Source organism: Eumetopias jubatus, unplaced genomic scaffold (assembly GCF_037043125.1).
Source record: "Eumetopias jubatus isolate StellerSeaLion01/CBP00866 unplaced genomic scaffold, mEumJub1_p1.0 scaffold_3, whole genome shotgun sequence".
Lineage (NCBI taxonomy): Eukaryota > Metazoa > Chordata > Mammalia > Carnivora > Otariidae > Eumetopias > Eumetopias jubatus.
Window position 1 is genome coordinate 96,211,132 of NW_028274809.1, and position 27,226 is coordinate 96,238,357.

Genomic DNA, 27,226 nt, shown 5'->3' on the forward strand with positions numbered 1-27,226 from the left:
TGGAAAATGGATTCTAAAAGGGGATTATATAGACTCAAATGAAGATGACAGTCTAGGGAATTATGAATGACCCCAGAGCCTTAAGTATCCTGTGGTTACAATAAAAACACATATATGGGGTTCAATGAGATTAATCATGAGATCCCAAAGAAAATGAGAGTGGCAAGACTGTGGATATTAGAATGTAGCCAAGAGGATGGGGGAGATTTTTCCAGAAGCAGTTCTACCAGTGATGACGTGGAGTTCCAGGGTGGTGGATTCTTATCTGAAGGACTTTTTGCACTAAGCCTCTCCTGACAGTGGGGGTACAGAGGTAAGTGGAGGAGTAGTTCCGCTAGGAACATTCAGAGCTCCTGAAGGAGATGTAGAAGGCAGAGGAAGGATAGTCTTACCATTCATGGTGGAAAAGTTCTTGAAAAAGTAGGCATAGGCTGTATCTGGACGACCCAGTGCAGAGTAGAGATGAATGAAAGGATTTAATTTGTTTTCTTCTGAGTGTTCAAAAAGGGAAAACACAGTTCACTTGAAATGGGTCTGCCTGACGTATCATTCGAAATAGAGACTAGCCTTAGGTTAGACCCCAGCACACAATGAGTCAGTCAGGATCAAAGTATCCTTCCCACTCAGTCACAGTACAGAGGTAGGAAGATGATTGCTGCTGGTATTGTTCCATAAGGTCATCCAGATACTTCTGTTCCATCTGTTACTTCACCGCCTGCTGGGGTGTTACCCTCATGCTCAGAGCCAAAGCTGACTCACCAGCCTCTCATCGCTATTCCAGTTCCCAGGAAGGGAGAAAGAGGAAATCAAGGACAAAGCTCTCTATTTTATGGTCCCATTAGTTAAAACCTAGTCATATGGGTGCACCTAGATGCAAAGGAACTTATAAAAATGTGGTCTACTGGCGGGAGAAAAGGAACCCAACGAAACTTCAGAAGTGCCAAATATTAAAAGGAAAGATAGCATGTTAGATATTGAGTGACAGCTCATTGTCTTTGTCACAGTTGTGATCTACAGATGAATGAGGAATGACTTCAAATAATAATCATTGTATATTTAACTAACAAATCAGAACTTAGGCATCCAAATGAGTGCCAGGGAATTATACACTTATGTCAGTAATGCTGAATTTGTTCAAAATACTGTTAGAGATTAAAAGACTATGAACTTTTAAAAAATATGTAAATATAGAAATTTATAACTGGAAAGGACCATATAGCTTATTTCTTCACATTTTATTTAGCTTAGTATTCTTAAAACCTATCACAATTGTTACACAAAACAAGTGCTTAAAAAATGTTTATTGAGTGAATGAATAAGTCTATGCATTTCAATTGACTAAGAAGGAAAATCCAGCCCATTGATTAATATGTTGTCCCTATTCCCTTCAGGGGGAGCATATCTTCATCCACTGGAGGTGAATTTGGCTTTTGGAATCAGGACATCATCATTCAGATGCAAATCTGTGAATCCAGGGAATAATACCATTTTTGGTCAAAACCAAAATGTGACTGAAGTAATGAGTCTGATAAACTGATTCTGAAAAGAACCTTGGAGGAAAACAATTCCAAAATGAATTATTAGAATAAATTTTTATATGTCCAAGGTGACTATATTGAAAAGAACAGTGTTTGCTTGGATATATACAACTAAGTATGTTAATTACTTGAAAATTTTTCACAACTTTGTGGGAAATCTAATAATAAATATATATAATTTTTAATCTTCAAATGGTAATAGACTCAGCTTATAAATCCTAGAAATCACTCTGTAACTTAGAGATTCCTGCTCTGAGGTTCCTAGACCTGTAGTGATCCTGGAAGAAAGTAAGGAGGATGCTTGGGAATCACAGCTAAAGGTAACCTCCGTAAGGAAACTTGAAAGCTTGGAGGAGACAGTAGGGTTGCTGGTGATGGTGGTAGGCAGAGATACAATGATGAGAAACAGAAAATACCAAGAACTAGAAATCGCTAAGTGTCCTGCAAGTGATGTGGAGAACAGACTGCCATCCCCCCACATTGTGTGAGGCTTAGGGACTATTTGGAGTCCAAACTCTCAGGGGAAGATAATTGGATCTCTGGAGCTCTCTTGCCCCTCAAGGCTGACCTGTTTACAGTTTGTTAGTCTTGCTTCTTCCACTTCTTTCCCCGAGGCCAGCTAATCACCTAAAATGTCTTCCCATTGCTTGGGAGTGGGGGAGAAGAAGCTGGAGTTTCCTTTACTTTCTGGGTCCTTAGCATCCAAGAGTGGCACCAGGGAGCAGCTGTCATTCTTCATTGCCCATCACAAACTCTGCCAAATTGACACTGGCTGGGAGGTCCTTGGAGGCTGCGTTACCCTCACTCCATCCAATGCCTGTTTGTATTTTATTTTTTCTATGGCACAGGAACACTGTTAATGATTACCCATCCTTGTGTGAATGGGAGTAAATTTATTCCCCCAAATGGAAGGACACATTCTTTTATTCCCTGCAACTGTTAAATTCTGTGTGGTTCACTTAATTGGAGAACATTTGAGGCCATTTGTCAAAAAGTCTGACAGATGTAGCCATTGTGAATCACACCACAGCACAATACAATCGTCCCCATGTCATTTGTCATCATATATTCTTCATTCCTTTAACTTTCAAAATGGAAATTTAGGTTAGATTCCAGGTTCCCTGTAGTCACCCCTGGGAAACCCAGTGTTGTCTTCTAATCTCACCATTTTTATCTTTGGGATCAAAGAAAAATGCTTTGAATAGTCAAATTATGTAGGAGACAAGCCATAAAAATAAGTGGCTTTTTTTTTTCTCTAAAGACAGCAACATTATTTGTGTTTTATTTCTTGTATCAGCTCCTTAAGAGCTGAAACTGCCTCTTCATCCCTTTGCCCAGCACCTTGTACAGTGTTGGGCATAACTTTAGGGACTTACTAAGTGATTGTCTAACACGTTATATATAGGATCATAGCACCTACTATTCCTGAATTATATAGCTCAGAAAAAGGAAAGGGGTCCATGTGGCAGCAGCTGATGGAACAGTTTGGTTTTGCAATTGATTATGAGATTTTAGCTAAGAGCTGTCTTCTCTGGCCCTTGTTTTCTCATCTGAAAAAGGACATTGGTAGATCGAAGGTTTACTCTCTCTCTCTCTCTCTCTCTCTCTCTGTGTGTGTGTGTGTGTATGTATATGTATGTATATAATGTATGTATAATGACTAATCTTTATGGCAGTGGTTCTCAAATTTGAGTGAGCATCAGAATCCCATGGAGGTTTGTTAATACACAGATTAACACACAGTTAATACACTCCCACAGTTTCTGAGTCTGTGGGTCTGGAATAGGGCCCAGAATTGGCATTTCTAACTAGTTCCCATGTGCTGCTGATATTGCTGGTCTGAGAGCACAGCTTGAGAAATGCTGCTTTCAGGCTACAATCTATTATTCCTCATCCTAAATACAAAAACAGTGAACCTTAGAAAAGTTCAGTGCCTTATCAAAAGTCACATAGCCATATTCATACCCAGTCCTAGCAAATATGGCTGCCTTTTGTGCTCTGAAGAGTTATTTTGAAGACTAAAGCAGGGTGTATAATTTTACAGTGGTGCTCTTTTGATTTTTAAAAAGATAAATATAAATTTTAAAAGATAAATAAAAAGACACAGAATCAGTTTGGGCTTTTTAAAGCAGGGAAGGATACATAGGTGTCTGTGTATTATTAGGTCCTAAAATGTGTGAACTCCAAAAACCCATCAAATTGGTTGACAAAACACTTCCATGCTACTGAATTATGGTTGGAAGCTGTTTTGTCCTCTGGAATTGTACTGTCAGTTCATAAAGACATGGTCTGCATAATCCATTAGCATATTCTTACCAGTGAAAGGCTCAGAAGTAAGGAGTGAGCTCCCGCAATGTGAAGCTTGAAATATAGGCTAATAAAAAGCACAAAATGACAATTTACTCATGAAAGTTTGAAGCCACTGTTCATATTTTCCACATTTTAACAAGCAGGCAGAAAACCAATCCTACACAGCTATGATTAATCTATTTTAAAGAAGGAAAAGTGAAAGTTTGATGGGAAGAAAAACATTTTCCCTAACAACTAATTTGAAAACCAAAAAGACTCTCCCTTTCTCCTGTTGGCTTGGAAACGGCCATTTCTCCATATTTCTTGAAGTCTTTTGCCTTCCCAAAGGGTTTCAACTTATATTTAAATGAAAAGTCATTTCCAGGTTTTCTACAGTCTGGAAAAGAGATCAACTATATTAAAATGAAAAATGTCATATATACACTTAGCTTTCTTCAGGATGTGGGGAAAAAATGGTACCTTAAGCTGACCTGTGGAAGCCTCTACAAAGATCACAAAGGCTCAACAGAAAACAACGATGCCATTTTACTTTCTACTTTTGTTAACGTTTCCTGTGTTCTTATTTCTTGAGAAAACTACATGTTTCAGAATAGGAAAATGACCTAATATGACATCCTCTCAGGGGGCTCAGTATCTTTTAAAATAAAGAATGACAAAGATGATTTGGATAGTTTGCGGTTTACAACTGTGCAGTTTAAACGCACAAAATATCCAAAGTACAATATAAACTTAAGTGGCACTTATCATGGTGCTTGGTCTATACTGACCTGCTTCCATCCTTGGAGCACATTCTTACAGGCAACCCAAGGCCAGCTCCTCCAGGGCGACTCCTCTTTTGGGGACCATGGTTAGAGGCATGGGGCAATGAGATCATCCACCATCCTGAGATCCATCTTATCTTGCCCTCTTTTAATTATTCTAGTGTCTCCCACTTATAGATTGTTAATGTGATCATTTAAGGAGTTGCCAGCTGTCAGGCTAGGAGAATTCTTCCTTAGTTTTGATTTTTCTCTCCTTCGATTCTGAGAGTTTCTGAAATCTGTCCACATTAATAAAAGTCCCAATAAAAAGACTACGAGCTCTGGAATCAGACAGTCCTTTTCTATCCTTACATAAACTCCTTTAACTTTGCTGAATCTCAGTTTTCTCACCTTTGTAATGGGCACAAGAGAATCTACTTCCAGTAAGTTGTGGGAATTTAAAGGGGATGATGTATATGCAGCCTCTATCACAGTACCTTGAACACAGGAAGTATTTAATAGGTGTTAGTATAATCACTATCTCTACATGGGCCAGTTAGCTTTTAATAAAAATAATAGCAATCATTGCTCACAAAAATTGGAACATCCAATGCCAGTAAGCCTTTTGTAAGTGTAAGCTCCTGGTCATAAGGAGGACTGGACGCTACAGAATGCATCAACCAACAGAAATCTATACTCACTACTGAAAAATAGAAGCCATGAAATCTTCCCTTCTGTGAGGTCATGATAACCTCATTTTTACATACAAATCCAGTGCATTTTATTTATTCATACTATGTTCATGTAAATAAGTATTGGCAGCTTTAAAATAAATACATGCACCATCACATTTGTTGCAAACTGATTTCCCGGAGTGTTTAATGTAACAAAGAAACAAACAAAACTGTGATCTATTAGCTTTGGGTTGGGTGTGAAGCCAAAATACTCACATGAAAGTTAACTGCTGGTATAGATGGCATGTGAAAACACATTTAATATTCAGTAGAGAAAGAAATTCAACAAAACAAGGAAGAAGGGTATACATCTCTGAAATGAGGTGATTTTAAGGTTTTTAGAGTGAAAAGCAATGAAAAATAATGGATCACTAGGGAAGATATAAAATTGTATGGTATATCAAAGGTTAAGAGTCAAAGGAGGGAAATATAAAGTAACATGAGCTAAAGGTAATAGGAATGGCAAAACGTATCCTATATCCTGTTTCAGATACAGGCACAATTTTATATTACAAGGCCCCAAGTATCTATGGCTTCCTTTTCTTTGGATTCATTCCCACCTTATGCACCAAACGTCATAATATGAAACCAGTAGAATTAAGACTGACACATTTCCTCTTGAAAGAGGCAGTTCCATTGAAAATTTGTCATGACCTATCATTTGTTTAGGGATTATGAGGCACAAGGTGGGAACTATGGCCAGGAATCAAGCAAAGAATAAAAGGAAGCTCCAGGATCAAAAGATCACTCCTCTCTTAAAGACGTGGTAGGCTCTGACATTTGTATCTTTCTAGATTGTTTTCCCCATCACTGAACCAGATATCTCTTGACACATCTTCCAGGGCAGAAATGATGTTCATTCTAAAGCTTTTTGCTCTTTACCAAGAAAACAGCAAATGGCCTTTTCCATTCTAAGAAGAGACTACTTCCTTCATTTTAAGCATAGACATGACTGAAGTGGGTCCAAAACTTTATTGAGGACCATGCTTGAGATGGGGAGATGGCACCTGAGTTCATCTTTGACTCAAATTTTTGGACCAACCTAACTTTCATGACCTAACAGGGCCTCTGTGAAAAGCTGGTTCATATTTTACTTGATTTAAAAAAAAAAAAACAAAAAAAAACTTTCAAGTGAGTTGGTCATACTCTGATCATTATGCCAGATGGTCCTCCAGTTGGCATGAGTTTAACTTAGTCTATAACTCTCATTTGCTTATCGTCCCTATGTGAGTGAAGGAAGTTAAGCCCTTTATATTCACAGCCTACCAGGTATATTCTCCTCGAATACTGTGGGGAGAAATTCCAGGTAGGAGTAGAATTCTGTACCTAATTCCAGCATTTTCAGATTTTAAGAAAGAATTGAATTTAAATTTATTTTGAAAGAAAAAGAACCTTGGAACCTTAGGAGTTTTGAGCCAAGTACACATTTGCAAGGAAATGTCGATTACAATTTTCTAGCACTCATGGAGTGAGCCAACAAGGGAAACAGGGTAATACACATCAGTGCGGCTTAGCATCAAAAGAAGCTTCCCACAAATGTTGCATTCCATTGTCTCCTGATACTCTAAATATAACTTCCTTACTGATTATTTTCCTTTCAAATGAAGTATTTTTTAATATTTTACAAAATTAATGCAATCATAATTTTACATGGCACAGTTAAACAAAAAGGGTTTGTTTTTTTTTTAATCTTCAGCATCACATTTTTAAGTCCAATAAAGACAAAAAATGACCAGGGCGCCTGGGTGGCTCAGTCAGTTAAGCGTCTGCCTTTGGCTTGGGTCATGATCCCAGGGTCCTGGATCGAGCCCTGCATCGGGCTCCCTGCTCAGCAGGGAGTCTGCTTCTCCCTCTCCTCCCCACTTATGCTCTCTCTTGCTATCTCTCTCTCTCTCTCTCTCTCTCTCTCTCTCTCTCAAATAAATAAAATCTTTAAAAAAATGACCAAAAAAAGCTTGCTTTCCTTCTTCTCATCAGTTAAAAAAAAAAAAAAAACTAATAATCGTGTATTTATAAAACCTGGAATGGAATTTTAATGCCTTAAAATGGCTTCTGTTGATGATAAGTATTCTAGAGAGTACCTATCTGTATTAGTCTCCTAGGGCTCTTGCAGTATAATGAAGTACCACAAACTGGGGGGCTTAAAACAACAGAAATGCATTCTTTCACAGTTCTGGAGGCCAGAAGTCTGAAATCAGGGTGTCAGAGAGCCCTGTGTGCTCTCCTAGCTTCTGGTGTTTGCCAACAGACCTTAGGATTCCTTCTCTTGCAGGTGCACAACACTCGCTTGGGCTCAATATCAACGGCTGCATTCCCTCTGTGTGTGTCTATATCTTCACATGGCATCTCCCTCTGTGTGTGTGTCTCCCTGGATCTCTTCACATCTTCTTCCCTCTGAGTATTTCTGCCTCTGTATCTCTCCTCCTCTTCTTATAAGGACACTAGTCCTACTGGATGGAGGACCCATCTTATTCCAGCATGACCCCTCTTAACTTACATCTGAATTACATCTACAAAGACCCTATTTCCAAATAAAGTCACATTCACGGGGATGAGGGGCTAGCCTATCTTTTTAGGGGACACATCAACCCATGAGAATACTCAAGGCCCAAAAGCAAAAGATGATAGCCTAGAGTAATTACTAAGACTTTTAACTTCAGTTGGAAGAAATCAGCTTTGACCTCCTGCGTTCTTAGGATTTGTCAATATCAGATCCCTTACATAAGAGGTCATTTCTAGCTATAATTCCTGGCCAGAAGAAGTTGTTGGTAGGACAATACCCCTAGACATCTCAGATATATATATTTTTTTATTTTTTATAATTTATATAATTATTTTTTATTTTATTTCATATAATTCATATAATCCTCTTATATAATAAAAGGATTTTATCTACAAACTGTCTGGTTCCCTTTCACACATACAAATTTCAAAGGATTCACGCATCCTCTGCAAGTGCACTAAACATAGGTCCCAAGGAAAGGTGCCCAACAAGGACAGATGCAGGCTCGTGAACATGGTAAAGAATAAAATCTGAGGACTTTGTCCCTGGCTACAGTACACTCACTAACTTAGCTTATATCTTAACTACCAAGCAATGCCCTGGTTTGCAGTGAGTTTCCATGCAGATGATTTAATTAGAAAAGTGTTCATATGTTTCTTCATGTTCTAAATAAGACAACTAATTATTCCTTTGTGTTACTTGTTTTCCACAGTCTGATATAGGCTTATCATTTATATTCATTGATTCAGGAATATTTATAAAGTTCATACTATTTAATAAGTAATGTTCTAGGCACAGAAAATAAAGCAAATTAAAAATACAAAAGGCAAAGTCCCTGCCTGTATAGATCTTATGTTTTAGAGAGAAGACAGATAATAAACAAACAAAATGTAATATAATGTCAAGTACTGATTTATGTTATTAAAAAATGCAGCAGGATGACCAGAGGGGAAATAAGGAGGGTACTGCTTCAGAGAGAGTGATTGGATAAGTCTATCTGAAGAGGGGACATTTGAAGAGGGTTGAATGAAGTGAAACATTGAAATGTGACTCTTGGAAGGAGGAGCATATCAGCAGAGATTACAGTAAGTGCAAAGGCTCTGCGGTAGAAACATGCTTAATGGGTCCCCAGACCATTATGGCTGGAGCAGAGAAGAGAGGAAGGGAATTAGGGTGGACAAGAATCCAGGAGCCAATTACATAGGACCCTGTAGATGTGGCAGTAACCTTAGGTTTCAGTCTCGGCAACGGGAAACCACTGGAGGATTTTGAACAGGGGAGTGATGGGATCTGATTAACGGTTGTTAGGGCATGCTGTGGACATTCGGCTACCGAGAGGGGAGAGTGGAAGTGCTCAGAACACTCAGAAGCCCCTGTGGTCATCCAGGCAGGAGATGATGGTGTCCTGCCCTCGCATGGGAAGAGAAAACAAATGGTGGAGAATAATTGGATTTAAGATATGTTTTCTCATTTCCTTTTTTAAAAAAATTTTATTATGTTAATCACCATACATTACATAATTAGTTTTTGATGTAGTGTTCCTTGATTCATTGTTTGTGTCTAACACCCAGTGCTCCATGCAGAGCGTGCCCTCCTTAATACCCATCACCAGGCTAACCCATCCCCCCCACCCCCCTCCCCTCTAGCACCCTCTGTTTTTCAGAGTCCATCATCTCTCATGGTTCGTCTCCCCCTCCGATTTCCCCCCCTTCATTCTTCCCCTCCTGCTATCGTCTTCTTTTTTTTTTTTTAACATATATTGTATTATTTGTTTCAGGAAATGTTTTAAAAGCAGAGCAAACAGAATTAGATGATTGTATTGGCTAGAGTCTAGCATGGAACAGGAACCATTCTAAGTCTTTCTATAGGCAGACTTTAATACGGGGAATTGCTTGCTTAAATAATGGAATAACTGAGCTCTCCAGAGAACAGTCAGGCGATCCAAAGATTAGTAGAAGCAGGAGGTGACAGTCATTCCCCAGGGTTGGGGGGACAATAGCAGAAGGTGTCCTTAAAGCCCAGCAGCTGGGCCGTCAGATGGGAAATAGAACCATGGGTGGGAGGGGCTGTGTGACAGGAGATAGAGCCTTAGAGAAGCAGCTGCTTCCTGGAACCCCACAGGTCACAGGGAAGGGAAGAAATGCCTCGTTTTCTACCCACCCTCCTGCCATCCAGTCCTGTGGAAGGAAAGAGCCGAGAATAAACCAAAGTTCATGGAAAATAGGTATTCTCATTCCCTCTTCTGTCCCTGGAATTTGAAGAGAACATCCCCTGTGTCTATTCTGTCCAGTGGATTATACATTCTACTAGCGAGTCCACATAGTGCCGCATACCCCTCTGTTCCCTTTGACCCTTTCATCGTTCTGTAGATGAGTCCGGGCTGTTCATGTCGTGGGGCCAGATCTTTGAGCCCGACGGTCTATTGTGAGGTTAATCTAGAGCGAATGGTTGTGTTCACTCAGATGTAGCATGGCTTCGCTCTCTAATTACAATTCTGTGCCCTTCCAATTATGGCCCCAGTGTTCTGGAGTCAACCCCTGCTGGTGACCAGCCCCTTGGCAGTCGGGGCTAACGCAGACTTCTGGAAAGTTCTGTACCTCAGGCAAGCCTTCCGTTTTTTATAGGAAATTCGACCAAATAGACTTTGCAAAGTAAAATATAGAGTTGTTTTTGTTTTTGTTTTCGTTTTTAATAAGTCAACTGTTCTTCCACCCAAGCTAAGCCATGGGTTTTCCTGTCTGCAAACCACCTCCCCCACCCTGGGCGATGGTAGCACTGTCTCAGACACACACACCCAGCAGGCTAAGAGCCATGGTCTGCACCTTCCTATTTTTCTTCCCAGGGCTTTTCTGTGTTGTAAGACCTGCTTCATCCACCCAAAATGAGAAGTTGGGGGATTATCTGTAATACTTCATCGATGCCTCTGGTGAATATAAATTCTTGGTTTAACTAATTTCAGATAGCAATTTATGTTATTATTACCACCAAATAAAAATCTTTTAATTTTTTTTGTTTTTTATCTCCAGTGGAATAACAAGTTATTTTATTATTCAAATGGGACTCACTTCCTGCTGTTTTCAATACGATTTTTAATGAATATGTAAATTTTAAAATTAATTTACAGCATACATTGGGAGGCATGATTTTTGAAATGACAAAAATTTGATGGATTGTAAAATTATCTCCCTCAAAATCATCAGTCTTAGTGAACACAATGTACCAACCTCTTATAATTTTATAGCTTTTTCTTCCTCTTCTGTTAGGGATTCACTTAAAATTGATTATAAAACAGTATATTTCTTAGGCCATAATTCATTCACAGATTAATTAGGTTTTCAGTTAATATCCCATCATCGTATGGGATGGAAGCCAGTTGTGTTTGTAGCCCTTCAGGGTTGCAGGAGAGAAACCCTGATTGCTATTCCCAGCTGACTGAGGCTCCCGGTGCTAATCACTAATCACATTCAGACCACATAAAGTGTAACATCCTTCACCACATTTCCATTTGAGCTGGCTCACAGCAAGAGATCTTTATTGGCCCTGACCAAGAGACCAAAATGCATTTAAACATTTTTGTGAGGGGTGATTTTTTTTTTCCCCTTGCTCCAAATGGCATTTCTGTAGCCATCCCCTGAAAGCATCAGAAGGGCATGTATGTGTGCGTGTGCGTGTGTGTGTGCGTGTGCATATGTGTGTGTGTGTGTGTGTGTGTGTGTGTGTGTGTGTAGGTATCCATGCATAGCAAGCCTAGACTTAAATTCTTTTTCCTAGCTGTTTTCCAATAGGGAATAGCCTTTGGACTAGGCTTTAAGTAATCCTTTGCTATCACCCAACAGAAATATTTAAGGGACAGTTTGCTGGGGACTTCTTGAACAGTGATTGAAGGAAAAGTATTTTTTCCAGTCACTTAAGAGAACTGTAGATACACACGACAGAGAAACCGTATGCACTGACTCCAGCAAAGAGAAACACCAGCCCGCCCACTCACATTTAACTCACTGGAACTCTGGGTTTTCAGAGAGTTGAGGAAGAGAGAATTATCCCCCACCTACTCTGCTGTAGCTGACGCTAGTTCTGATGTGTGAAAAATTGCTATCCGTGACATTGGTCTGCTTCTGCCGCATGGCATCTCACTCTGTGTGCCTAGGGACACAGCCCAGGCCAAGCAGCTCCTGAGGTGACCCTAGGGTGTCCTCCGTCCTGCATCTAAGGGATGCGGTCACTCCAGGGCTCTCCAAAGTCTCTTGTATTCTTTAAGGACATCGGTATTCTTTTTTATTTTTTAAGATTTTATTTATTTATTTGACAGAGAGAGACACAGCGAGAGAGGGAACACAAGCAGGGGGAGTGGGAGAGGGAAAAGCAGGCCCCCGCTGAGCAGAGAGCCCCATGTGGGGCTCCCTCCCGGGACCCTGGGATCATGACCCTGAGCCCAAGGCAGACGCTTAACGACTGAGCCACCCAGGCGCCCTAAGGACATCGGTATTCTTGAAATTGATCAGAGTATTCTCAAAACTGCATTCTGAGGCAATTCCCTCATTTTGTGCACATGAGGATTTGTTTCTCTGCTGCATTAAACTATTTGGATATTTAAAAAGCCTCACTGACATATTCAGTCTTCCCATTGCTAGAGGATATAATCCTCACTTATTTCATATAGTTTTCATCTGTAACCTTGAGGTCCTTAGTGCTGCTGGTTATTTCAAGGAGCTTGGTTTGTGGCAATAGAAATGCTCCTTGAAAATTGTATGTTAATTAAATTTTTCCAAAGTCAAAATCTATTTTCCTGTTTACTTACTGGGGAAGTTATTGTCTCCACTTTCTAAATAAAGGAAACGTTAAGTGTCTTCTGGGTGAGTAGACCATCAGCTACCCCTCGGGAAATAAATGAATGTTCCCTACCAGACAATACAGCATCTTATCCTTGGGGCTCAATCATTTTCAAAGGCAATAAAGGGCATTGGGTAAAAGATAAGGAAATGTTATAGAAAAGAAAGATGACCAGTAAATAAGAAATATAATTAGCATCCTGCCTTTATTCCACTAACATTTCTGGACCTCCTATATCCAGGGATGTTCTGGGCACAATGAAAAGATAAAGAGGGTCATAGCTTCCATGGGAGACTGAGCCATGGTCACCACTATACACAACCAAGGCTTAACGATGCCATGATAACGTCTGCACAAGGAATGAAGGGAGAACGAAAGGGACAGTGGTCAAGGCTCTGGCCAGAAAAGAATTCGTAGGATATTTTCCTCCGTCCAAGTCTCCAGAGATGAGTGGAGGTCTCCATTGGCTGGCATGGAAAGGTGGGGAGGACATTCTGGAGAAAGGAAGACATGTGAGCCAGAACACAGAGATACTAACTGCCTGGGCTCAAAATTCAGCCGGTTGCCATGCTCAGCTGGCTAGCTAAATAATGTGCTTGATACTTATCTGTATGCTTACTGGCTTGTTTTCAAGGTGTTGCTGAGCGGTTTCAATTTTATCTTTAAAGCCCTGGATCATTTGTATCCTGATTACTTTTGAGATTGCTTTTTTACTCTTGCCCCTACATTGCCACTGGATACTGCCTGGTTGAACCCCCTGATTCCTGAGCTTACCTGGGAATAGAGAACTTTCTTTCTCTCCTCCCTGTTCTCCTTCCCCTTTCCATAGGGAACCCTATATCTTTGAAATGTCTTTCTATTTCATCCCTGGCTTTTCATTTTGACATGGAAAAAACACAGACTACTGGACCTGGCATATTCCTAGATATTGACCTAAATCCTATACATTAAAAAAATAATAATAATAGAAGGACGTGGTATGCCAAGCAGTGACAGGTGCAGTGCAAGCCTATGGAAATTCACAGGATCTTCATTGTGAAAACTTTTTTTTAAAGATTTATTTATTTATCTGAGGTGGGGGGTGCTCTGCCGTTCACCACAGTCCCCACTACCCACTCACACCACCCATGCATTTGTCCTTACATCAGTTCCTGTCCTTCGACAGTGAATTTTCTTCCCCTGGTCTAGAACCAGGCCATCCCTCAGCCATCTCTGGAGAAAGGGAGGAATTTCAACAAAAGATATGAAGGAGACTGAGAGGCATATATGGGAAGGTCTTGTACCTACTCCTGAAGTTAAGGTCTGGGCCTTCAGCTGTGCACAGAGACTTAACTACAAGAGCCACAGAAGGGTAGACAGATGACCCTTGCCCCCGAGAAGCTGGCCTATATTCCCATTCATCCCCAAAGTGCTCAAATCATAGGAAAGTTGCTATTTCAACTGCAACTCTCTACCTAGTTTGTAAGACCTTGCTTCCATGGGAGAACAAAAGAAAGGTTCCTTTCACCCTTTGAGTACCTGCTGCTTGGAGGGAAGATGAGGATGTGGGAGGAAGGGGGGCATTCATTATGATCAATCTTAGCTCCTGGACCTACTAAATCTGAACCATGTTTTTCTATATCATTGGAAGGAGGCATTAACCAGAGCTTCCTTTCCTTTAGTTAACTTGCTCTCAAGTCAAGAGGCTTAAAATGTGCTCTGCCTGTCACCAGTGGCTCACTTGATTCCCGCGTTACCGGGGGAAGAGCTGAGGTGGCTCCCCCAAGGTCCCCCCAAGGACGCTGCCGGGAGGCCTGCTGAATGGGTGTGCTGGTCACACAGAAATACGTGCGCTTCTCCGTTTCACTTGGAGCATGCTGCTGCCCTTCCTGGGATGAACATATTGAGGCTTTCACAAACATCTTCCCTCCGTGCAATTTTTTCCTTGAGGCAGGAAAAAGAGACCCTCTCATTATTTATCTCGAACGTTTGATAGGCCTCCTTTGAGAAGGTCATTGTCTGCAACAGCAAAATAATCATGGGATTTCTGGACAAGCTGGAAAAAGAAAAATGATTCATTATATCAAGAATTATTCTGCCTTCAGTCCCCAAAATGGATGAAGCCTTCTAACAATATGTAAGAGCGAGCAAAGCTTAACTTATTATATGAAAGGTTACACTTTAAAGGGAAAAGAAGTTCAAACATTACATTTTTAGCTCTGCCGTAATATAACAAGGGTCAAGGCAGTCCATCTGTTATCCTGTGGTCTTCTGGATGTTATTGTGCTATTCCCTTAGCAAAGGAGGCCTGCCCGCCGTCTCTCATCCATTTGGGCTAATGAGATTGGATGATTTTTTTTGTAGGTTCTATTCAAGCCGCACCTCCTCCCACTGGTCCCTGTTAGATTGTTGGAACAGATATCTGTCCATACGGGCTCAACTCACATGTTCTTGCCATGTCACAAAATCGTGCATCTTCACAGCACAAAATATTTTACCAATGCGGGCAGGGGTGAAGGTGGCCACCTAACTGCTATACACTGTAGGTAGTATGGTGAAATAGACCAAAAGGTAGTTCATAGTACAACTAATGCAGCCATGTCTGGTACCGAGACACCTATTATGGTGGGTTATTTTCTGCAATAATTTGTCTGGCATTAGTGCCAGCCAGATACCCCGAATGAGGCAGCTTGGCTGATAAAGACACTGAACTTGAAGGTGAAGACTGGAGAGGCCCACCGGTCAGTACGACCTTGACTGCTCACAAGCCAAGTAAGTTAGGGAAATGATGTGAAGACCAGGTGAACTCTTCTGCCTGACAGAAAGGTTTTAAATAATATCTTAAGAAAATCAAAACAAACATCCCCTGGACCTTCTTTACAGATTGGATCTGAAATGAAAGACCCTGAGTCACACAATTAACTATTGATTTTGTTGGTCCACATGTAATTCTCATAGCGATCGCATTGTGTTTACGCAGCTGTGTGGGGCAAACATGCTTCGTTCAGAGCAAGGCGCCTTTCGCTTTTACATCACTTTAAAAATTAAATTGTTCTGTGCATGTGAGACAAAAATAAAGTTTATTTTTTATTGTAGTGGATAGCTGAATTAAACCTCATAAAGTAGCATTGAGCCAGCCTAGGTGGTTTATGAAGAGAATAACTTTTATAATGCAGTAGTCAGTTTGCCAACTGAATATATTACAGGTGGCAGAGAGAGAACAAGCATTGTGTGCTGCCCAGTACTAGAATTTTGTACTAAGTCACCTCTAATTTAATCTCCCTACAGTTTAATTTCATGATTTGATATACCCAGTAATACTGGTGAGTTTATCGCCTACACAGTCAGCCTTGTTGCTGCCCCTAAGAATGTCATCACTGTCATGTCATCACCTCACCAACCTTCCCCCCCCCACCCCTGTCTTAAGGAGCTAAGAAACTAAATTTGAGCACATTGCCTGCCACCTGGCTCAGATGAGGTGAGGCAGCACTCGCTGGCTGAAGGAAGCATTTAAGAAAAGGACAGAGCCAATGTCCGTGCCATCTGTCATGGGCTTGCTCTTTTTAATGACGTTTCACCCCCTGAGAAGGTTCATTGTCTTGGCTATTGCTCCTGGACTTCCAGGAAGTGATGGCAGCAGAGGCCTCACTCAACTGCTGGCCACGCCCACCTGGGGGTGCAGAAGAAAGGGGATGACTCAGCGCAGAGCTGCCCGACCAGGATGGCCATAGTATGTGAGTGCACCCTGTCTCTGCTCTTGACAAAGATAGGAAATTGATTTTGCCAGAGTAGACCATAGTCAGACATCCATTAATGCCAAGGTCACCCTGGTTCTGGATGCTAACCTGGGATCCGGGAGGACGTGCCACTGCTGGTATGTCAGGGGGCTGTGCTATCACACATCAGGTGATATCTTATTTTATATGTCTCTTCATCATGAAAAAGCAGACATGACAGAAAACTCGGTCAAGTCTCTGAGCTCCAGAGGAAATGATGAAGTAAAAGCAGATCTAATAGAGACTACATTTATTGATATGCAGTGAATATCATCTCCAAGAGATATAAGATATAGTGTCAAGAATCTGAGAAAGAAAGCAGGATAAAATTCATCCATGGCTTTAAGAAGTGTGTGATCTAATTGAGAAGTGGGACATTGATATGAAAATACCTATATTGTAGAATAGATATAAGTTCTGAGTCAAATGGACAGATTGGCTGTTTAGGCCAGGAATTCAGAGAGAAAAAGATCCTGTGGGTGCGTTATTATAGAAACAGAATGAGCAGCTCTGAATAACTAGAAAAAAAAAGGATCAAATTCTAAAACTTGGTTATTATTGGCAGCAACATGGAATTAGAGGAAAGAGAAGAAATTCTCATTTAAGCATGTTGAATTTAAGAGATAATTAGGGCCAGAGAGGTTAAGAAAGGTGAATGGAAATAGTAATTAGTTAACCTATGAGAAACATTTGCCCAAATGCTGTTACAGATGAAGAATGGAAGAACACCAAAAGAAGCTAAGCAAGTCAAGGGCATTAATTCAAAAACCGAATTGGGGCAAAGGGGGCATATCCACAACTTTGAGATTGACAAGATGTGTGTGTTCTAAGTGCCATTATTAGAACCAAAGAGCAGGCTGGATAGATTATTCCAACTCATTTCTCAAGGATTCATCTCCTAAAATATCTGAAGCTTTGTTCTATATTGATATCATATTAAAGCATTTTTTAAATGTATATTCCATGTGAGCTTTTGTCTCATATACCATTCTATCTCCCCGTGTCTAGAGTACTATCTAGAACATAGTAGATGCCCAATAAATATCTGTTGAGTAAATAGGTAAATAAATGACATGGCAAGAGCAGCATAATCTCTATTTAAATATTCATTAAGATCTGGGTACAGAGTTGAAGTAATGAGTGTCACATCATACCGTGGCAGAGCAAGGGATAGAATCCAGAATGAAAGCAGATTTCCACAGGCATTCTCCCAACTAGCACATCCTTCTGCCCCAGAACCCCCCATGCTTACTAGGTAATGAGGAATAAGAGTATCTTTACAACTGTCACAGTAAACTAGAATATGACACAGAATGGAAAGCTCAATGTTCGTAAATCTTTAGACAAATTCTCACCAAGGCATCTTCTCTCTAGAACAAGGATCAACAAATCGGTGCTGATTCTGAGTTGCCCCGGCTCCAGGACTCACTATGTCACATATCCTTGGGGAATAACTACATCTGAAGTGAAGGCTGATCAGCCCTAAAACCGTAACATGGATTGCATTCGGAGATGAATAGTTTAAACATGAAGAGAGTGAACATTCTAACATCTGCAAATATCTGTGTTCCTGGATGAACCTTACCTTGCAGTCCCATTGAACTCTATTGGCTGCTGTAAAGTGCCTAATAGGTTGGGTGCCATAGTATAGTGTGACCCTTAAATGGCCTACCAAATTCCGTTAGAAGTAATCTCAGGTTGCCTCTTTGTAGGTTAATGAATAACATGAAATGTTTTTCCCTGCCTTTGACACTCACAGCATGCATCATAATAAAAACTTAGTGCTTCCAGACACACTTTGATGATGACCAGCATTATGATGGTATTGGAGATCTTTCTTTGGAAGGAGAACTTCCATGGGGGGAAAAAATAATATAACCTCTTCGCAGTGATCTGATCCTCCAAATACGTGTATTTTTTTCTTGTAAGAGGAGCCCCAAATCTATCACTCCAAAGTGAAACAAACCCAGCTATATGGCACTGAAATACACAGATGGTCCCTTCATGCTATATTTTACTCTGACAAAGTTCATGGGCTCTTTATGCTGGACACACACTGACATCTAAGCCAGACGTGGCCCAGTTGCTGGACAGATAGATATCAGATTTAAGACATGAAGTGATGGAAGGGTTAGTCAAAGAAAAAAGTCTGATCAATCTTTTAAGTCAAGTGAGTAGCATATGTATTTATTTTTATTCATAATAGTGCCTACAAATTAAAGGCTTGATGCCTCCATTCTCATCAGCTGGAATCATTAACCCTGACACTAAAATGAGCAGATTTAGAAGTTCCCAGCCCAGCACTTGCTCAGTTCTCATTCTTGAATAAAATTTTAGTTAGTATTATTGTGCTGGAAGAAGAAAAGGGAATCTAAGAATTACAGATAAGCATGTTCCATTTAGTTAAGCTAATTACACAAGCCAGTATCAATGAGCTGGCTTGTTTTCCCGATGCTAGGTGGCTTTAAAACAGTGCAGATTCTACTTTTGGAGAAATTGAACAATATTGATTGCATCTGATGCATTACTTAAGGTGACCAGCCTACATTTTAAATTAGATTTATAGATTCATCCACAACCTGGAAAACAAAAATGAAAAAACATGTTTTCAAATGGGCATTTCAAGTGATGGCACTAATGTTAGAGTTTGCAGAACTCACAGATGTGTCCTTTGCATGTTCCTATAACAGTTTTGCCCAGACTTATCATTACATGCCTTTCGTCTTCCCAAATGCCTTCATCTGCCATGAGCTACATTTGTGATTTTCTTTGTGATCCTATTTTCTCTTCCCAGTGACAGGCCTGGTCCCATATCTTCCCTCATTTTCCATATATGGGAGCATTTCCGATCTCTGTGATAAAATGACTTCTCTTTCCTACTGCCCTATGGATCTAGTTTTTAAATGTCCTTGGAGCCATTGTTTATCTCTGAGCTGAGTTCTTTTCCTTTCTACAAGGTGTATTATTTTTTACCCACCCTGTTTCCTTCCTTACTGAATTTGCTGCTTGCCTTTTTTTTTTTTTCCTCCAAAAAGTAAGCTCACTTTTTTCCCTCTGGGTTCAGGGGTTCCAGCGGAGGTCACTAAAAGTCATTGATCCTGGTAAAAGACAGCAATATAGTTAATAATATAGTCATAAAAACACATCTCAGCTGAAAATTACTCTTTCACCTAATAAAACCAGTTTGCCCTGGAGATACTGAAGAATCTTCAGGACCCCAGTAAGGAAACAGAGAGTGCCCTCAAGTGCTGAATCGCATCCGCCGACCAGTGGTTGGATGGACAGAGTGGTTCTCTATTACCGATCCGTCACATTAATTTTTCAGAAGGGCAACTGAAGAATAATGTGTCCAGTTGAGGTAATAAAAGGAACTGAGCACCGGAAGAAAGTAATTATCCGGGTTGGAATTTGACCCGGTTAACAGGGTTAACACCACAACTCTCGAGAAAAGTCTGGAGGGTCTCTAGTGTTCACCAAAGGTCATTCTATCTATTTTTATGTCTCAGAAAGTAGCTCTGCCGGGAATACAGTAAGAGGTGGCATTACGGAAGAGATTAGTGCCTCTGAGGGAAGACAAATGACTTCAGCTGCATCTTTTCCCTTGAGATTGGCCTTCCCCCAGCAAATAACACTTAACGTAGACTTTGCAAAATGCACAGAACTTCAACTAAGAAACCCAGGTTTAAAATACCTCTTCCCCATTCCCACGATAAGAGCATAACACAAAACTCTGCCCTGAATCCATCCTTCCAGGGCCCAAGATTGGCTCACCAGCAAAGGGATGAGGGAAATCACACTTTGAACTTGAACCCAACATCCAGGACTAGCCAGACTGTCTCCTCTTTTAGATTTATCTGCATCCACCTGGCAGCTCCTCTGTCTTTCACATCTACTAAATCACCTCTCTCCTATTTCTTTGCCCATGAAGAGGTTTCTCTGCCCAACCCACTCACTGCCATCTATGAGGTTTTTTGTACCTTTTAAAAATTATTTTTCATGACAACTAAGTGGCAGAGCATTCATAAACTTGATTACCCCCCCAAGGGTTAATTTCTGCATCTTCTTGGCCTTAGTGCATTTATGACTATTTAGTTAAAATCTGCATCATCATACATAATGAAAAAGGTTGGGTGGTGGTAGGGGGCATGGTGGGGACACTTCTTCCGAATTTCAGGTGCTTCTTTTCAGGTGTGTGTGTGTGGGGGGGGGGACTCCCTAGGGAACACTCCTAGCCTCTCTGTAACCACCCCCCCATTCACTTCTCCTGCGAAGAAGGAGGGATGGCTTATTTAATTGGCAACTCTAGGAGGAGAACAGGGGATGTTAAACGCACCTTCTGCTCTTTCCACCCTTTCTCTGGAGTCAGGCTGTCTGTGAGAAGCATATATTCTGTCTTGTTCCATTATGTTAGAGGCTTTATGGGAAGACACTTGCCCCCAGCCCAGGGCTGCCTGTTACCAGGCCTATTTCTAGGATGAGTACTAGGAAATTCACTTCTTTGCAGTTAGAAACCTCATCTCCCAGTATAAGCTTTCTCATTAATAAAGCCAATATTTTATTCTCCCACCAGCCTTTTTCTTTTATCTTGTTCTTCAGTTTGTTCAGAACTAAGGTGGGGAAGAGAGCTATTTATTGTGCCAATAACAGATGCACAGAAAACACCCAACTAAGAATATTTTAGAGTCACAAAGCTTTATAGAGCAGGAAGATACTAAAAACTTCAATGTAAAGAAACTAAGGTATAGAGGGGTCATACAGCTAATTAACAATTCCAGGGAACTAAACACTGGTTTGTAAATACCTTGGTCTAGTGCATAGTGATTAAGATCCCAAATTCTGCAGTCAGACTACTTCTGCTGAAATCCTGACTCCCTAACTTACTAACCAGGTGTGTGTACACAGTACGTATATCTCTCCATTCTGTATTTTCCCATTCGTACACATAATGGGGAATGATAAGCATTAGATGAGATAATTACTTCAGTGCATTCAACCCAGGACCTGACACATAGTAAGAGCACTTTGTAAATGTAGCTATTTTCCTACCACGTGTCTTCTTGAACTGATTGGCGGTGAATCTCTATAGCAATAGAGAAACAAGACGATGTTGATGAAGATACTGTTTACATTAATTTGTGCTCAAAATGCCATCCTCTTTGTAAGTATTAATGCCCAGCGGAGGAACGATGCTGCACTTGAATTTCACAAGAAGATTTGAATCTCTTTCTGACATCTTACAGTAGACATACTCACCGATATTTTCAAGATATAATCAACAGAAGGAAACTTGTTTGAAAGAATTAAAGAGTAGCCTTCATCATAAAACACTGATCCATTACACAATTTCATGAATTTCCCATTTGTTTCTCCCCTATGGGCAAGAGTGTCTGGCTATCCACGTATAACATGTATCTCTTTGAAGTTGATATCATCAAGCAGATTTTTTTTTTTTCTGGTTTATCACTTGAGTTTTTCTCTATCACCTTATATCATTCTCCCCACCTTTTCCTTCTGGCAAGGGCCCATATCACCTTCAATTTTATCCTTCCTAGTGTTCAGGATATTGGTCTAGGCAGAATCTCTACTCCATGATCATTGTTGACTGTGGAAAAAAATGGTATGCATTTTTGTGTTGAAAATCAGGAAACTGAGCTTCCAGGTCTAATTTCCCCTGAATCTGAATTTGTATGAATGACAGATTCTGTAAATACCCCCATATAGAGGACAGCCCACACCAGCCTCCCTTACCTTCCAGACTGATATAAGACTGAAGTGAAATCTTGGATGGCAGAGCTCTCTGGAAATAAAAGCTATGTATGATCGATAACCCAGGTACTGAGTCCGAATGAGACTGGTTGGGTTCTTAGAACCCCTTATGATAGGCACCTCTTGATGTGTGTTTCTGTCTTTACAGTGATTCTGTCCAATATAGAATCCAAAAGGGCAAGAGCACCTTCACATAGACCATTTGAGCAGCTCCTGGACCTAAGGTGGACACACAATGGTATACAGATGCAGCAGGAACTCCATGGAATGCCCTCCCTCTCACTTACTATATATCTCCATCTTCTTCCCCTGTCAGAATCATTCCAGGAGCTCCCTCCTCTATGGAACTCCCTCTGAGGATCAAGACCACCCGGTTATTCACACAAAGCCAGTTACATAGTGGATTGGTTTGATTGATTGATTGATTAATGTTTGACTACAAGGAATTAAATTAATTGAGGTATAATTCATTCCAGGGGATTTCTGCAAACTATGTCACCATCTACTTGCTTGAATTATCACTCAGAATGCTGTGGTTACACTAAAGGCAGGAAAATATTTTAAGAATATGGCAACGTTATGTATTTGAAACAGGAAAATATATTTTCGCCTGCGCTGTTCAGCCCTCCCTTGTTCCCAAGTGCATTCGAAAGCCCCACCAAAAAGTGAACTGTACAACTGTTGCCACCTATAGGTGACAAATGTAGTCTATTAATTCTGTCGTAATTCTGAGGAGGCATAATATAGGAAGGAAATGAGGGTGTCCTAGGGAACCTCCACATCCTTGTCGAACACTGATCTTTACTGGGCTTTTTCTCATGAATATTGGTGTTGTTCTGTGATCCTTACTTCAGATACTCCTCTGAGAGATTTAACAGTGGCTGGTATTCATAAAGCTCTTTTCAGGGGCTGAGGGGAAGAGCATGGCCTCTGCAGGCAAATTTCCCCAGGGCCAACCCCAGACGCCACCACATACTGCCTCATGCCCTTAAACAAGTGGCTTCCTCCCCAAGCCTCGATTGGCTCCAAATGGAGATACTAATGACACCCATCCCCACAGAACTGATGTGAGGCTGAAAACATAATCCGTGCATCGTGCTTAGCAGAGTGTCTGCATGGAACAGGCTCTCAATTAAATGCTAACTGTTATTACCGTGATTAGTTTGCAAAGCACCTTCACATACAGTGGCTGCAAACTAATGTGCCCTGTTTTGTTACCACTCGACAGATACATCATTAGCGCACTACTCTGTGACCTGGAGCCTTCCTTGTATCTTACATGTAAATGTTATAGGACTTCAAAATTTTTAGAACACCCAAGATCTGACAAGACAATGTTGAGGCCAGCTTGCTATGCTTCTAATTGGAGGCAGGGAAGTAAGCTGCTTTAGTGCTTTTATTCTTAGCTGTCAGGACCCCTGGCAAAGCCAACAGTTGGGACCCTGCTGATGCTAGACAGGGTTGAACCTATCAAGTCTCCGCTGAGAATTTACTGATGACTGAGCAAGGGGCAAAGCCTTTAGGGAGAAACCTGGTCAGGGAAGGAGGATGAGGAGGTCAGGCAGGACATAAATGGATAAAACATGATCTCTACCTCAGAAGTTCAAACATAATCTCTACCTCAAAAGTTCAAAAAACGCAAAGACTGCAATTTGACAGATACAGGGGGGTTTGGGGCTGTTGTTTTTGTTTTTTTTTTTCTTAATATAAGCAAATTAATTAGACATCAGAGGATCTGAAACATAAGCAAACACTGTTCTAGGTTGATGGCCTCCTCTTTAAAATCAGAAGCTCTGGTCCCATGTTTGTGCATGGCGACAATAAGCTGCTCCCGTCTCTGGAACAGACACTTGACCCCAGTCCTCACCACTCCCTACTGCTCCCCAACACTGAGGCTAAATGCCAGGTGGTTGTATCGGTCCCTCTTGCACTGATGTTGTTCTTAGAGTCAAAAAATATCTCTGTGCCCATCTTTCATTAAAAACTGTGAAAATAAAAGCAAGATTGAGAAGGCCATGTGATCTTTCTTATTGGGCCATTCCTTCCTTTTCATCACCTCCATAGGCCTTTGTTATAATCGACTGAAGAAACAAACCAACAAGCATGAAACATTTGGAAAACGTTGGCACACTATTTATGTCCAACACAGTGGGTGTTTAAGATTTTATTTATTTATTTGAGAGAGACAGAGATAGTGACAGAGAGCATGAGCAGGGAGGAGAGGGAGAAGTAGGCTCCCCGCTGAGCAAGGAGCCTGACATGGGGCTCCATCCCAGGACCCCGGGATCATGAACTGAGCCAAAGGCAGACACTTAACCGACTGAGCCACCCAGGCGCCACCACAGTTGGTGTTTTAATGGTAAACAACTCCTTCCTCATCTCTACCTCAATACACTGAATTATGGTTATCATCTGTCTGTCTTCCCTCCCGGACTACCAGTTCTTCCCGACGAGGTGATTGTCAAATTTTCGAATGTATCAGAATCACCCGGGGAGCTTGTTAAAAACATTTGCTGGGCCTCACTCAGCATTTCTGTTGTAGAAAAGTCTGGGTAGGGCTCAAGAATTTGCATTTCTAACAAGCTCCCCTGTAATGCTGATGCTGCTGGCCTGGAGGGCAGTTTCAAAAACACTGTCCAGAATAAGAATCCTGCCTCACTATTATTTATTGTACCATTTATTGAGCACCGATTACGCTGTGTTGGGTCTCAAGGTGTTTTATTTTGACTAATTGCAACAATCCTGAAATCAAGGTGTGTCTTATCACCATTTTACACCTGAGGAAGGGAACTCAAGGGTACTCACACAGCCAATAAAAGGACAAAGCTCAGGTGTGTCTGCCTCCAGAGCCTCAACTTCTCCCCTGGCCACACCTGACCCGATTTTATTCTGCTGTCTATCCTCAACACCAACACCTTCCACCTGCATCATGCTAGCTTCTCTGGTATTTATGGAATGAATTTGAGATCCATTTATGACCAGAAATAGGCAAGGAAAATGCTCATGGTTCTTGAATAAAGAAAAAGGGAGAAGATACTCAGGCGAGGAGAAAATTGCAATAAACATCTTTACTTACCAGCATTTAGTACATCAAAGCATTTCCTGCTGTCCGTGTATTTTTAGTATTGTACTATATATAACTCTTTATTAAAAATGCCTAGGAGCAGCACCTGGCTGGCGCGGTGGGTTAAGCCTCTGACTCTTGATTTCAGCTCAGGGTGTGATCTCAGGATGTGAGATCGCGCCCCGAGTCGGGCTCTGCACTCCCCATGGAGCCTGCTTGAGATACTCTTTCCCTCTCCCTGCCCCTGCCCCTCCAGCTGGTGCTCACTCTCTCAAATAAATCTTTTTTAAGTCTAAAAATTGGCATGGTATGAAAAGGGGCTTTTGCGTGGTGTTATACCTAATTACGGAGCCACTTTTCTGGAAGCACCTAGAAATCTGTTCCTTAGCTTGTTTCAAGCTTCTGGTTTCAAGGCAGCGATTTGAGTTTGAAAATGAACTCTGTGAGTAATGCTCTTCTCTGTTAATTGTATAATGAAATAAGCACCACTTCAAGGATGATTTTTAAGTATTCCTACAGAATTGTGTCATTTCCATAATGGAAAGAGAAACTGTGTCTCAGTCTGCTCTTGGGACACCAGAGCCATCCACTGCCATATCTTTTTCTTTTCTCTTCCTATTAAATATTTAGTGTATGAGAATCAGAGGCTTGGGCTACGTGTGTTGTTCCCGGGATCAAAACAGTTTCCTCATTGTACCTTTGTGCATCCAGCATAACAATGTGGGGGACGGGTTGGAGAACAGAATTGCTTTTGTCAGAGTCTGGGACGGTAGCAAGAGAGATGGTTTGGCAAGTTATTTAAGTGGAATATTTGGGTGGAAAAAAAAAAGACATCTTGTCTTTTATTACATAAAAGCACAGATTAGTAGGAACAAGAGCATGGAAGGCAGCCAGCCTGGAATTCAAATCCTGTTCTCTGTCACTTGCTGTGTGACCTTGGGCAAATAACTCTGTCACTCTGAGCCTTGTTTTCATCTTTTTAAAATGAGGATGTGTAACTTGCAAGTCCCCTGTGAAATGCTTCTAAAGAAAATATATTCAGTGAGTTTTATATGGTGGATGCTTAATAAATGGTAGCTGTTATTACTTCTAAGCTCCTGTCCCTACTTCCTCCTGGTGTTTGGATAGAATTTTTGCCCAAAAGAGGAAAAGAAGCTAGGAAATGCATTGGTTTACAGAGTTTACCTACAATAATTGAATAATTGAATATGACTGCAGTGTTCTAGAAAGTCCTAGAGACATCCAGTAATTGATCTTGCTGGAACCTCCTGGAGGGGAGAGGTTACTAATGGGCAGAAGTATTACTATGTTTTTTTTAAGCCGTTGGGCTTTCTGGAGTCTACACCCACAGACCTGGAGATCACTTGCAAATATTTTAAGACTTGTAAAGGGACAAAAAAGAAAGATGACAATGCTTCTGACAAGTCTAACAGGTACTGAAATTTCATGGCAATTTAAGGGATTGTATGCCTTTTCCCCCCCTACACAACCCCAACTTCTGGCTGAAATTCAATCCCTATCCATATCTAGAAACAAGACAACTAATAATACTTAGTAAGAAAAGAGAGGACTTTGAAACTTTGATGAAGACATATAAGGCACTTTACCTGAACAGATTTTGAGTAGATCCATTTAAAATGAAATTAAGTGGCACTTTACCGGTTTGCAAATCGGGACCTATTTATCTCACTAAAACGATTAAAGTCTTGATTTATCCCTAAAATTGGCTTTATTATTACCTTTAATTATACTAGAAGGTTGTTAAAGACTTGTAGGTTCTCTCTATCCCTTTAAACTGCACGTTATGCAGACAATAATTGAATATTGGATAGGATAACTTGATTTTCCAAAGAAATATGTCTCTAATATTTTCGTCTTTTTATTACAGAAATTGAAACAGGTTGAAGAAACAAAAGAAGATCCTGAGAACAGATTATGTAAAATTTCCCTGGAGTCATTCAATAAATATAACAGCAAAACTATGAT

General features: G+C 40.8%; 1 protein-coding gene across 1 annotated transcript in view; it reads left to right on the top strand.

The window, feature by feature from the left end:
• The window catches only part of NCKAP5 (NCK associated protein 5), a 520,582-nt gene extending 493,356 nt beyond the window's left edge, over positions 1–27,226 (top strand). Inside the window, exon 16 of the mRNA XM_028101367.2 lies at positions 27,129–27,226. Coding sequence (XP_027957168.2) covers positions 27,129–27,145 — 17 coding nt within the window. The 3' untranslated portion in view covers positions 27,146–27,226. The remainder of the gene's footprint in view (positions 1–27,128) is intronic.